Source organism: Hyperoodon ampullatus (genome assembly GCF_949752795.1).
Source record: "Hyperoodon ampullatus genome assembly, chromosome: 3".
NCBI lineage: Eukaryota > Metazoa > Chordata > Mammalia > Artiodactyla > Ziphiidae > Hyperoodon > Hyperoodon ampullatus.
Genome location: NC_136916.1, coordinates 29,507,796 through 29,523,058, shown reverse-complemented (window position 1 = coordinate 29,523,058; position 15,263 = coordinate 29,507,796). Strand labels below are relative to the sequence as shown.

The following is a 15,263-nucleotide window of genomic DNA, read 5'->3' as shown; positions in this document are numbered from 1 at the left end:
ATCCAAATGTATTGTAACATCAGTCTCTTATGCCAGGCTTCTTTCTATCGGCACGATGCTTTGAGATTCACCCACGGCGCCTATGCAGTTCTCTATTGCATTTTGCCTGTTCTTAGCCCTTGGCTCTTCCACATAAATTCTACAATCAGTTTAAGTCCCACAGAGGACCCTGTGGGGACTTTTATTAGAATTAAATATAAATTAAGAGAGCTGATATCTCTGCAGGATCCATTATCACAGGGTATCTATTCATTTTGGCATTAATGTCTTTCATATAAAGTTTCACAAATTTTACCATGGAAGTCTGGCCCATCTTTTGTTTGATTTTTCATCAGGTTCCTCATAAAGTTTATTGCTACTGTACATAAAAATTTAAATTACATTTTTACATTTGTTGCCAGTGTACAGAAATATTATTAATTTTTGTCTGTTCATATTATATCCAGACATTATGCTAAATCCTCATTATTTCTAGTAATTAATCTATAGATTAGTTGGGGGTTTCTCTGTAGATAATGTCCTGTAGCTTTCCTTTCTCATCACTGTCCTTTTCCGTTACTGACACAGGCCTCTGTCCTAGAATGAACATGAACAGAGAAGGCTTTTTTCTCTTTCCATTCTCTGAAATTGTTTGTTTAGAATCAAACTGGTTCATTTCTTGAACATTGGGTGTAACGTAATATAAAAACCTTCGGAGCCTAGTATATTTTTTGTGAGAAGATTTTTAGCTACTGTTTCCATTTATTTATTGGTCATAGGATTACTTAAGGTTTCCATTTTTTAAGTTTTTAAACTAGGAATTTAGCCATTTAATTAAGTTTTCAAATTTATCGTCATATGGTTATTCACAGCATTCCAATTATCTTTTTTCTTCTTGTGTATCTGTAGTAATGTCCCATTTTAAATTCCTTATATCATTTATTTCTGCTTTCTCTCTGCTTTATCATTCTCACTGGAGGTTTTTCAATGCTATTTGTATTTTCTAAGAATCATCTTTGTTGATCTTCTAAATTTTATCATTGCCCTTTCTTTTTTTAATTAACAGACTTTATTTATTTATTTTTTTGCGGTACGCGGGCCTCTCACTGTTGTGGCCTCTCCCGTTGCGGAGCACAGGCTCCGGACGCGCAGGCTCAGAGGCCATGGCTCACGGGCCTAGCCGCTCCGCAGCATGTGGGATCTTCCCGGACCGGGGCACGAACCGGTGTTCCCTGCATCGGCAAGCTGACTCTCAACCACTGCACCACCAGGGAAGCCCTAACAGACTTTATTTTTTAAGGCAATTTTAGGTTTACAGAAAAACTGAGTGGAAAGTACATCATGCTCCCACCCATATACCCTCTCCCCTACACGCATAGGCAAGGAGTGAGCGCACACGCGTGCATGCACACACACACAGTTTCTCCTATTATTAAAATCTTGCATTAGTGTAGTACATTTGTTATAGTTCTTTATCCATTCACCTGTTGACGGACATTTAGGTTATTTCCATGTCTCGGCTATTGTAAATAGTGCTGCTATGAACATAGGGGTGGTGCATGTATTCTTTTGAATTATAGTTTAATGACCTTGTGTTTTTAATTTCAAATTTCAATTGTTTATTGCTGGTATATAAGGAAGTGGCTTATTTTTGGCTGCACTGGGTCTTCGTTGTTGCGTGCAGGCTTTCTCTAGTTGCAGTGAGCGGGGGCTGCCCTTTGTTGTGCGTGAGCTTCTCATTGCATGGCTTCTCTTGTTGCGGAGCACAGGATCTAGGCGCACAGGCTTCAGTAGTTATGGCTCGCAGGCTCTAGAGTGCAGGCTCAGTAGTTGTGGCACACGGGCTTATTTGCTCCGCGGCATGGGGGATCTTCCTGGACCAGGGATCAAACCCATGTCCCATGCATTGGCAGGCCGTTTCTTAACCACTGTGCCACCAAGGAAGTCCCTAGAAAGTGGCTTTTTTAATATTAACCTTATATTCCACAACCTTGCTATAATCACTTATTAGTTCCAGATTTTATCTTGATTCTTTGGGATTTTCTACATAGACAATCACATCACCCCCAGTATGTATACTTTTAATTTCCTTTACTTGTCCTATTGCATTAGCCAAGACTTTCAGTATGATGTTGAAAAGTAATGATGAGAGGGGACATTTTTGCCATGTTCTTGATCTTAGTGGGAAATCTCACCACTAAATATTATGTTAACTGTAGGTTTTTTCCATAGATGTTCTTTATCAAATTGAGGATGTTTTCCCCTACTCCTAGTTCGCTGAGAATTTTTGTCAAAAATGGGTATTGGATTTTGTGAAATGCTTTTCCTGCATCTACTGACAGGGTCATGTGTTTGTTTGTTTTTTTTCTTTAGCCTGTTGATACGACAGATTACATTAACTGATTTTCAAATGTTAAACCAGCCTTGCATACCTGGAATAAATCCCACTTGGATGTGTTGTGTAATTATTTCTATCCATTACTGGATTTGACTTGATAATATTTTGTTGAGGAATTTTGCATCTATGTTCATGAGAGGTACTAGTCCATAGATTTTCTTCCTTGTAATGTCTTTGTTTAGTTTTGGTATTAGATTAATGCTTGCCACATAGAATGAATTAGGAAGTATTCCCTCTGCTTTTATCTGCAGAAAGAGGATATAGAAAATAGGTATAATTTCTTCCATAAATGTTTGGTAGGTTCACCAGTGAACCCGTCTGGGCCTGATGTTTTGGAAGGTTAGCATTGTTTCAGTGTTTTTAATAGACACAGGCCTATTCAGGTCACCTATTTCTTCTTGGGTAAGTTTTGGCCGATTGTGTCTTTCAAGGAATGGGTCATTTTCATCTAGGTTTTCAAATCTGTAGGCACAGAGTTGTTTGTAATACTCCCTTATTATCCTTTTATTGTCTATGGGATAAATAGTGATGGTCACTTTTTCATTTCTGATACTAGTAATTTGTGTGTTCTCTATTTTTTTCTTAACTTGGCTAGAAGATCATCAATTTTATTGATCTTTGCAAAGAACCAGATTTAGGCTTGATTTTTTCTATTGATTTCTCATTTTCAATTTCATTATTTCTCCTTTTATTTATTTCCTTCTTCTTTGGATTAACTTTGCTTCTTTTCTTAGTTTCCTAAGGTTGAAGCTTAGATTACTGTTTTTAGATCCTTCTTCTTTTCTACTATACACATTCAATGCTATACATATGCCGCTAAGCACTGCTTTTGCTACATCCCACAAATTTTGATCCTTGTATTTTCATTTTCTTTTCAGTTCAAGATATTTTTAAAATTTTGCTTATATTTCTTCTTTGATCCATGTGTTTTTTAGAAGTGTGCTATTTAATCTCCAAGTATGTGGGGGTTTTCCAGCTACCTTTCTGTTACTGATTTCTAGTTTAATTCCATTGTGGTCTGAGAGCATACTTTGTTTGATTCCTACTGCTTTCACTGTTACAAGGTGTTTTATGGCCCCTAATATGTTCTATCTTGGTGTATTTAGCTTGAGAATGTGTATTCTGCTGTTGTTGGATGCAGTAATCTATAACTGTCAGTTAAATACAGTTGATTGATGTCCTTGCTGGATCTGTCAGTTACTGACAGAGATGTTAAAGTCTCCCATTGTAACAGTGGATTTGTCCATTTATTCTTGCTGTTTTACTGGTTCTTGTCTCACGTGTTTCGATGTTTTGTTGTTGGGCATGTACACATTAAGGGTTGTTGTATCTTCTTAAAGAACGGATCCCCTTTTCATTACATAATGTTCCTCTTTATCTCTGATAACTTTCCTTGTTCTGAAGTTGGCACCACATGAAATTAATATAGCTACTCATGGTTTTAGATTAGTGTTAGTACTGTGTATCTGTCTCCATCCATGTCTTTATATTTAAAGGGGGTTTCCTGTAGACAACATATAGTGGGCTATGCTTTCTACCCACTGACAGTCTCCATCTTTTCATTGGTGCACTTAGACCACTTACATTCAAAGTGATTATTGATATATTTGGATTACTATTTACCCATGTTTGTTACTGTTTTCCGTTTGTTGCATTTGTTCTTTGTTTCTTTGTCTTCCACTCTTTTTCTGTCTTTTCTAGTTTTAATTGAGCATTTTATAGAATCGCATTTTTTCTTCTCTCTTGGCATATCAATTATACTTGATTTTTAAACTGTTCTTAGTGCTTGTCCTTAAGTTCACAATATACATTCATAATTAATCCAAGTCCACTTTCAAATAACACTATACCACCTCAAGGGTAGTATGAATACCTTATAACAGAGTATTCCCAATTCCTCCCGCCTGTAAGACTGCTGTCATTCATTCACTAATCCACAGGCTATAATCACCGAATACATTGTTTCTATTATTACTTTGAACAAATGTTTATCTGTAATATCAGTTAAGAATACGAAAACCAAAAGATTTTATTTTATCATCTATTCCTTCTCCAACATTCTTCCTTTCTTAATGTAGGTCTCAGTTTCTGACTTCTCTACCTTCAGTCTATCAATCAGTTCATTCTTCATTTCTGCTACAGTGTTTTTGATTTCTAGCACTGGCTTTAGCCTTTCTCTCAGAGTTTCCATTATCCATCCCCAATTCTGGGGCAGCAGTTTGCCCAGTGACCTCAGTTCTTTGATGGTTCAAAGAAGGGTTGCTGATTTTCCACTTGTAAAGCTTTTTCTTGTGAGGATGTGTATGACGACTCTGTGCTTCTACTACAGGCCAGGGTGGAAACCAAGTCTATATCCTCTATTCCGTTTTATTCTCTTCATTGTTTTCTCATTTCTTCTTTTTGTGAACTCATTCAGTTTTCCTTTTCTAACTTATAAAGTTAAATCCTTATTTCTTCAATTTCTAGGATCTCTGCTTACCTGATATAAGTAGTTTTAATTTTGTAACTATTATATCAATTTCTTTCTAAGTACTATTTTGGTACATCCCATAAATTGATTCACTTTTTTTTTATCTTAAATACAACATCCTCTTAACATGCCCCTGCTTCAACCAGGAACCCATCCCAACCCAACTAGCTATACATTCCTGCTACACTGATATTTCTAAAATGCAAACCTGACTGTGTCATTTTCGGTTTAAATGACTAGGCAAAGCTATCAAGCTTGATTAGTTTTGGACGAACAGGCCTTTAAGAACTGTCTTCAGCTGCTATACTACAAAGCTACAGTAATCAAGATAGTATGGTACTGGCACAAAAACAGAAATATAGATCAATGGAACAGGACAGAAAGCCCGGAGATAAACCCATGCACATATGGTCACCTTATCTTTGATAAAGAAGGCAAGAATATACAATGGAGAAAAGACAGCCTCTTCATAAGTGGTGCTGGGAAAATTGGACAGCTACATGTAAAAGAATGAAATTAGAACACTCCCTAACACCATACACAAAAATAAACTCAAAATGGATTAAAGACCTAAATGTAAGGCCAGACACTATAAAACTCTTAGAGGAAAACAGGCAGAACAAACACTCTCTGACATACATCACAGCAAGATCCTTTTTGACCCACCTCCTAGAAAAATGGAAATAAAAACAAAAATAAACAAATGGGACCTAGTGAAACTTAAAAGCTTTTGCACAGCAAAGGAAACCATAAACAAGACGAAAAGACAGCCCTCAGAATGGGAGAAAATATTTGCAAACGAAGCAACTGACAAAGGATTCATCTCCAAAACATACAATCAACTCATGCAGCTCAATATCAAAAAAACAAACAATCCAATCCAAAAATTGGCAGAAGACCTAAACAGACATTTCTCCAAAGAAGATATACAGATTGCCAACAAACACATGAAAGGATGCTCAACATCACTAATCATTAGAGAAATGCAAATCAAAACTACAATGAGGTATCACCTCACACCAGTCAGAATGGCCATCGTCAAAAAATCTACAAACAATAAATGCTGGAGAGGGTGTGGAGAAAAGGGAACCCTCTTGCACTGTTGGTGAGAATGTAAATTGATACAGCCACTATGGAGAACAGTATGGAGGTTCCTTAAAAAACTAAAAATAGAACTACCATACGACCCAGCAATCCCACTACTGGGCATATACCCTGAGAAAACCATAATTCAAAAAGAGTCATGTACCCCAATCTTCACTGCAGCTCTATTTACAATAGCCAGGACGTGGAAGCATCTTAAGTGTCCATCGACAGATGAATGGATAAAGAAGATGTGGCACATATATACAATGGAATACTACTCAGCCATAAGAAGAAACGAAATTGAGTTATTTGTAGTGAGGGGGATGGACCTAGAGTCTGTCATACAGAGTGAAGTAAGACAGAAAGAGAAAACCAAATACTGTATGCTAAGACATGTATATGGAATCTAAAAAAGAATAAAAAATAAAAATGGTTCTGAAGAACCTAGGGGCAGGACAGGAATAAAGACACAGATGTAGACAGTGGACTTGAGGACATGGGGCGGCGGGGAAGGGTAAGCTGGGACGAAGTGAAAGAGTGGCATGGACATATATACACTACCAAATGTGAAACAGATAGCTAGTGGGAAGCAGCCACATAGCACAGGGAGATCAGCTCAGTGCTTTGTGACCACCTAGAGGGGTGGGATAGGGAGGGTGGGAGGGAGACGCGAGAGGGAGGAGATATGGGGATATATGTATAGCTAATTCACTTTGTTATAAAGCAGAAACTAACACACCATTGTAAAGCAATTATACTCCAATAAAGATGTTAAAAAAAAAAAAACTCTCTTCAGCTGCATCTTCTGCCTTCTCCATTCTTACACAACCTTGGGCCTAGTACGGCATTATGAAAGAGAACTTTCTGCTGTGGTGATGATTTTCCATATCTGCACTTCCCAGTACAGTAGCCACATGCCTTAAAATGTGGCTGGTAAAGCACAAGAACAGAAATTTAAATTTTATTTAATTTTATTAATTTAAATTTAAAAGGTCCCTTGTGGATACTGACCGCCATGCTGGGTGGTGCAGCTCTGCAGAGACAGAGCCTGTCCTTCACTGGGAATATTTAGTTTAGTATGCAGTCTGATTTAAGTCTTCTCTTTTACTCTAATTTAAGTAAGAAAATGTTACTTCCTGATTTTTACTAAAATAAATTAACTAATGAAACATTTAGTTCTTCAGAGAGAACACAGGTCATCACAGAACTAGGAACCACATTAAAATCAGTAAATCTTGTCAAGTTTACTAGAGAAAGAGAAAACTTCTCAATCTAGAAAATTAAACTTCAGTGTCGAGGAAGAACTCACTATAGGGTAAATAAACTCTGGAAGCAAACATGTTTTCTGTATTTTTGCCTCACGTTTAGTCCACAGCAGAATGCTCAGTACACAAAACTATTTGCATGTTTGTGAATGAATGAATATTAGGATAAAGTCCTTAGTCCCGGAAACTGATCATTGTTATGAATCAGACTTCGTCATCAGCATAAAATCAGTCTCAAGGATGGGTTCAGAAGAAGAAGTTTCTAGTTCACACTATCTCTCAATTTTCTATTTAAAAAATTCCATTTTTGGGGCTTCCCTGGTGGCGCAGTGGTTGAGAGTCTGCCTGCCGATGCAGGGGACAAAGGTTCGTGCCCCGGTCCAGGAAGATCCCACATGCTGCGGAGCGGCTGGGCCCATGAACCATGGCTGCTGAGCCTGTGCTCCGCAACGGGAGAGGCCACAACAGTGAGAGGCCCACATGCCGCAAAAAAAAAAAGCCATTTTTACAAGTCTCGTAGTAATGGTTCAACACTTTAAACTCAAAAACTGCTGCAAACCTTTAAAAGTTTTACTTATGGGATTAATACTTTGATATTTACTAAATTAGAAAGGAAATGGAAAAACTTTTTAAAACACAAGACTTCACAATCACAGATTCCAGTGGCGGTCAGAATGATGACATCACCACATGTCAGGGAGCCTCTGGAAAAATCCATCGTACATTCATGAGAACAGTGAGAATGAAAAAGGCAAGTAATGTGTTAGTGTTATTCTGAAAAGGGTTTGACCTCACAGACATCCCTGAAAGGGTCTTGAATCCCCCAAGGGTCCCTGGATTCTCTTTCAGCTCCTCGTCCTAGAGGAAGACAGGGCTCCATGACATTCTACCAGGAATGAGCACAAGGGTGGATCAGGACACCTCAGCACTGAGAAGGCAGCTGCTCTTGTCCATGTCTGCACACAAATTATGAGATGTGGTTTTTTTCAAACTGTTCCTAAGCCCATAAATAGACAAAACAATCATTTAAAACATATTAGGAAATCATATGTTATATTTTAGTTTTAATATATTCTTCCTTGTCATAATCAGTCTTGGTTGGAATACAAACAACTCAAGTCTCAAGCTTTTCTTTTCCAGGGTTTTTGGTTGAGGGAAAAAGGTGTTAAAAAAAAAAAACAGCTTGAATCTTTTAAAGCTCAAATTAGACTTTGTCAAGTGAAAGTAATAAAGTATCCAATATAGAGTTTGACATTTTCTAGGTATTCAGTAAATGCCTATTCATTCACTTTCCAAATCAAATTTTAGTTTCCAAAGAAAATTATTTAAAAAGAAGAGAGGTGCACACTATTCTAAAGAATTCTAGTAGGAGTTCCTTACCGTGTAAGGTCATGGGTTTAGAAATGAAATGAAAACATATAGCCAAGAGAGATTAAATCTGTGGCTATATGGCTGACTAGATCGACTGTTAATTAGGTCAATTGTCTAAAAGATAATAGAATTACTTCTTGGCTGATATATTTGGTCACTGAAGCAACCAAAGTAACTCCACTGCAAATTAAGTGGTCAAAGAATTTTAGAAAGCAAAATCTCCTGAAAGTCACAAAACTTTTTCTCTTAAATGTCTTAAATCTTCTGTGCTGGCTCAGGAGAAAATAAACCAGAAAATCCTGAAATATGGACACTGGCAACAGACCAAAACAAGCTTTTAAGATTTCATAACCACAGTTTAAAAAATATATGAGCATAAACTCCAAGAGAAAGTAACATATAGTACATCAGTGAAATGTCTAAATTAAGAAAACTGACTAGAGTATTTAAAAACAGGAAATAGCAGATAACAACTTGGCAAATGAGACTACCAAATGAGCCCTGGGAATGACCCAAAGGCCCTCCTTAGCTTTCCTTTAGGGCGGATGACATCCTACACGAGGGGTGGTGCTCTGTGTCAGTTATAGAAAACGAGAACCCAACTGAGCTTTCAAAAGCATATGGAAAGATCCTCTGGGTATGTTTGCTCCTTATGTAAATTAAGCAGTCATTATTTATCCAAAATTGAGAGGAGTGTAAATTAAAAAAAAATTAAAACAGCATATATAGGGCATAATATTTTTCACATCTTACATGACACTTCAAGGAATGTCTGCACAATTTTTCATGTATTCTCTACTTAGTAAGTGAATAGCTGAAGCGAATTCCACCATCTTTAACCTACGAATGAAAAACTTAATTCTCTAAAGGCAGACCCAGAGACCATCATCTATATAACTGTACAACCCAGACATCTTGGGGTCACCCCCAATCCCCTCTCTCACACACCCCTGCCTTAACTCGGCCTTCACGTCCTCAAGCTACTATCTTCTAAAGACATCTCAAGTCTCACTGGCACTGACTGATCTAAACAAATATCTCAGGTATTCAGGGTCTTTCCAAATACTCCACTTCTAATCCATACTCCACAAGGCCACCAAAGTACTCTTCAAACCCCACAACTACTCCAAACATGACTTTGCCTAAAATCTTCAAATGGTACCCCAGCATCTTCAGGATAAGGTCCACTGCTTGAGCACATATACAAAATACCTTAAAACCTGGCCCCTCCTACCTCACTTCTTGCTTTTCCCCAAGTGTGCTCTGCTCCCTTCATCACCCTTCTTTCCTTCAAAAACCATTAACTAGGCAATATCTTAGGTGCCTGGCATACACAAATGAACAAAGCAAAGATCCTTGCCCTGGTGGACCTTACATTCTTATGGTAGGTAGAGAGCTGACTGACAGATGGAGAGAGATGTGGGTAGATGGATGACAGATGGTAGGTAGATAAATAGATGGTGTTTACAGATAGACAGATTATTGGTAGATGATAGATAGCTAATAGATGGTTGACTGATAGACAAGTTGGTAGACAGATGATCAATAGACAGCTAACTAGATAGACAGATGACTGATATAGGCAGGTAGGTAGGCAGATGATAGATTACAGATACAGATAGATAGTGAGATGACTGACAGATAGGTAGATGGACAGACAGATGACTGAGAGCATGCCAGGGGTAACAGATGCAGTAGATGCAAACAAATCAGGATGGAAAGGGAAGGGACTGTCTATGAGATGGCATGGTGCTTTACCATTTTAATTGGGTGGTCAGAGAATGCCTCACAAAAACAGGGAACACTCAGGGAACCAGTGTGGCTGCAGAGGAGGGCGACGTGCAAGACGAGAGTGTGGAGTGACAGGACCATGCACATGGTGGGTCACTGTTGCCACATGAGTTACTCTGAGAGCAACAGGAGTTGCTGGAATTTTTGAGCAGAGGAGTGTCGCCAGCTAACGTGCGTTTAGAATCAGGGTGCTGTTATGTTGAAGACAGCCTCTGAGGGCAACCAAGTGAAGGGAACCAGAAAGAAGTAGAGGAAGTGGGACGAGGGTGCCTGGAGAGACGCCCATAGGAAACGAAGTCGCAGGGACAGGAGCTGATGGAATTCTCTGCAGCTTCCTCCAAAGTGGGGAGAGTTCCAAGTCTGGAGTTCTAATTGGGAAGGACTAACGCAAACCGGAGCTTCCCCTGCCTCACGATGATGCTCACGAGAACTAAGTGATTTAAAGTTAAGGCCTGAGGTAGGGGCTGGACAGGATGGGGTCTGGTTTCCTCTGCAGAGGGCTGTGCTGGCCATGACCCTATGGACTGGTGACAATCAATCCCCTGACATCGCTCTCCATTCTCCTACTTAGCACCACCCCTCCATCGAGTCTTCCCCTCCGCCCACAAAGAGGGGTGGTAGTGTGCACAGGTGAGTGGAGATGCACCTGAGGCCCAGAGATCACCACCTCCTACTGCACTGTGTTTACCTCTCTCAGACTTTTACTTGAAAAGAAAAACAGTGACACCACCACCACCTGTCCTACTGATTTCCCAAAATAACTAGGAGGATTTGAACAAGACAATATACCTTATCAAAGGCCATATAAAGTTTTTACGGTATATCATCCTCCACCCTCATCGTTAGGAAAGACATATAATGTAGGACATAGATTGTACTATGTTTTAATTTCCATCTAAATTTTAAAAATTAACACAAAAAATACAGGTTAGAAATGGACAGGAGATATAATCTTCTATCTGGTAAGAAGTTAGATTACAGGGTCAGACAAAGCTAGATTTGCATCCTAATTTGGTGAGTTAGTTATCATTAACAATCACTGAACTTCAATTTTCTCATCTATAAAATGGAAATAAGAACTTGACTCGTTTCTCTGAGAAATGAAGATACGGATGATAGTAAACATGTGTCTACCTGTGTGTCTAAGTGCATGTCTACATATATATCTTTGTGTATGTCTACATGTGGCTATCTACCTGTATGTCTCCTGTATGTGTGACTATGTATGTGTATCTACCTGTGTGTGTCTACGTGTGTGTGATATATAAAATGAACACACTCAAGACAAAGGAAAAAATGGAAACATTCCATAGCAAGTCGACAGCATGTATGTGTGTGCTACCCTCCTAATTATTTGAAAGGGGCCTTTGAGATGCCCGAATGAGTACAGTGTGCTCTTGGTATGTGCTAGGAGTTAAAATACCTGTGAAAAAAAGAAGGTGGATTTGGGAACAAACTCCTGCCCTCACTCCACCCCCACATACTGTCCCAGGCACCAGGCCTGAGGGGGCCAAGAAGTCAGGAGCAGCAGTGAAGCTGCACTGGGCTTCTTCCTAGTTTCTCAAGACCATTCTTCTTGCTTCCACAGATGAAGATTTCTGATGCCATAAAATCTGTCTTACTCCTTCTTCCCTTCCAGAAAGGAGAGCAGGGCCAGGCAGTCAGGCACACAGCTCCTTAGTGGGAAGGGTGGTGGTTTATCTTGCAAGCCCCCATTAATGGAAAAATTCACAACGCTGAGAGGCTCACAGGGTTGACCCACCCACCTTGGTATGAACTGGCTGAGCTACTTCTCCTCTTGCAGTCTCAGCTTCCTCTTCTGCAACATGAAACAGTCATAAGTACTTCACCTTTCTGTTATAAAAACCAAGTGAGATAATGCCTTTGCAAGTACTTTGCAAAATATAAAGTGGTATATAAATGTTATAATTTGGGTTGTCATCATGAGCAATCCACATGTACCCTGAACTGGTGTCCCAGCAACAACACTTACTGATAATTTTCTTTTAAAAAATTAGGGAAGCAGGAAAAAGCAACTTTAATCCAGATGTTGGGGGGAAAAAAACTTTTTTCAAAAAGTAAAACATTAATCACAATACAAGTTTCCTGATGCTCAATTAATGAAAGAAATTTAAGCCAGTCAAGCCCAGGTGATGACTGCAATAAAACGGAATTATGAAGATAGCATTCTTATACACAACATCATAAAACACAAAGGAAATAATAAACAGAGAACATACAGATTATTAAGAATTTTATTACTTTTTTGAAAATTATACTTGAAAAACAGAAATCACTGAGGTTAAAAGAGAAGGAAAAAATACTAGCAACCAAGATTATGAAAAGTAAAACCAAACTTTTAAACAGTAACACCTAAAAAAAATAAGCAAAATTTGGCTTATGAGAGGTTACTTTTTAAGTTCTTGTGAAATTCTAAATGATGGAAACTATCTTAAAAACATAAAGAATTACTATTAACTGAATTTTAATGTGTACCCTAGAGGGTATATTTGTGTCTGAGATAAGATGTCATCTGTGGGCCACATGACCAACCACAAGGACATCCAAACTCACTGCCTCGTACTCACACAGCTTCTGCAGACATGTGCCCACTCGTTCATTTCACCATCACCCATATTACAGACCCCACACCTGGTGCCTTACCCGACCGATAGCGCTCATCTCGTGACCCTGAGGACCTTCGGCGGTGATAGCGAGAGGCAGAGGAAGGAGTAACTGGAGCCCGGCGCTCTGGAGGCAAAGCTTGATCCACTCCTGGGTTAATGAAGAAAACGGCAAAGTAAGGAGAGGTTTACTGGCAGCTGGAGTTAACTTACTTTGCAAAACAAATCATTTGGTAGAATAAATCTCTGACTCTCTGCTTTCCCACAGCCAAGCTGAAGCACACAGGGGAGTGGGCATGGAGGGCTGGGACATCCTGGACAATGAACAGGAAAGGAAGAAGTATCCGGGATAGGGCACGACTCAGAGCCCCAACACTACGGCCTTTAGAAACAGGCTGCTTCACATCACAAATGTCTGTTACGTCATGTGCCGTGATGTAGAGTAAGCTACAAGCAATAATTCTTTAAATTACATTTATCATTAAAAGCAACTGCAAATAAGTCTTAAAGGATATTTAATAATATAATCCAGGTAACCAGGATGGAGCATAAACTTTCATCTTTGTTCGTTCAAAATTTCAAACTCTCTGCAATCTGACTCTATTTGATGCTAAACAACTGAACAAGTTGTATTTCAATATGGCTTTGAAGAATTACCAAAACTGTTTACATGGTCAGATAAAAATGATTCAATGATACTGGCCAAAAGCTGACCTAACTTTAACAATCTTGATACCTATTCAGAACTAGAGTAGTCAGAGGCACAATTTAGATAAATCTAGGTACTACGGGAAAGATGTAATCACTACAGTTCAGAAATAAAGTAATTCTGAGCCCTGAGTATAAAGATTAATTGTTGCTTCTTCAGAAAAGGGTTAGTAATGCTCAACAGAAAGTAAACCAGAAAGAGCAATTTTAGCAAAAAAACTGTCTGGTCCCTGGTCTTCTGTGATGGCTCCATGAGAGTTAGCTGTTCATCCCTGAGATTTAATATCCCTCTTATGCTGGTGATTTTTGAACCTCACTTTTTAATGGAATGTTTGTGGTCCCTACATATTACGTTTGCTATGTTAGAACTGTACAAAAGACACCTGCACTGCAGGCCTGGGTTAGGTTCCATGGTTTTTCATCTAGCAAGCGTATTAACGTTGCTAATTAACAGTCCTTGTCACTGAACTGTTCACAGCTCCAAGTCTCCTCCAGCTATTGTCTCAAATCTATCTTTTAAAAAATTACTTTGTATTTTTATCAAACAGATGCACAGAATTTATGAAATCAAAGACTACTATTAAGTCTCATAATGAAAACAGTAGTTACCTGGTATTTACATTCATATTGAACCTTAGACTTCTAAGCAAAATTATTCGTAAATTTAAAAATTTTTAATTTATTTGTATAAATATATTTATTTGAAAAGTATTTATATTCATTGCCTTTCCTGTCAATTATTGTCAAGAAGTTAAATTATTAAATGTCATTCTGATACTATAATCTTTATGTAAAATCTGTTTATTTTTTTTCTTTCCTCCTGTGTCAACTTTTATAACTTTTTCTTTAATCCCACTGAAGGAGGTGCAAGCAAGCATTTCTTCCTATGGCAGGGGCATCACCAGATCTACTTCCAGTAGGTCTTTTACCTGGGCTGTTCCATTTACCCAAAGAAGAGATGGACCGGTCTCCTGTATTGTGACTAAACACAGTGTTCAGTGTTTAGCTGGAGCTATTCTCACTCTCCAGCACATGCGCTCTGATTGAGGGCCTCTGGGTGCAGTACTACCAGGTGTCCCCAACTCCAGAGGCTCTTAGTTCCCTTTCTCCAGAGAGCAAACATCTCTGGGGGAACGGGGAGGATGTGGATCGCCTGTTCCCTAGATGCCATGCCTACCCCCACCCCCTGCCGTGGTTTCATCGGCACCTTCATCTGCTGCCTTCCTCCCCTTGGCTAAATAAGGTCCCTCTAATTATCTACCTTATACAGCTTAAAAACACATCACTATTTCTCCCATTCTCTTGTCCTGGGGATTTATAATTTATCCATTTACTGACATCGTAGTGCAGCTCTGGGAAGAAGCAGAGCTAAAATGTACACCTTTGAGCTGCTGAGGTTAAACAGTGCTTGATACACACACACACACACACACACACATTTAGCCTTCAATCTCAGTAGTTACCCATCTAGTTCTTTCAAATATGCTTTTTAGAATTAATTTCAACCTTGACCCCTTCCAGGTCCCTAGGTTGTCATATACTTCCTCTGGGAAGTGTAGTCATAGCACTTA

General features: G+C 38.8%; 1 protein-coding gene across 2 annotated transcripts in view; it reads right to left on the bottom strand.

Moving 5' to 3' along the window:
* The window catches only part of DIP2C (disco interacting protein 2 homolog C), a 361,724-nt gene that overhangs the window by 163,831 nt on the left and 182,630 nt on the right, over positions 1 to 15,263 (bottom strand). For both annotated transcript variants that reach the window (XM_079698959.1, XM_079698960.1), the window contains one exon: positions 13,025 to 13,135. In XM_079698959.1, coding sequence (XP_079555085.1) covers positions 13,025 to 13,135 — 111 coding nt within the window. The remainder of the gene's footprint in view (positions 1 to 13,024; positions 13,136 to 15,263) is intronic.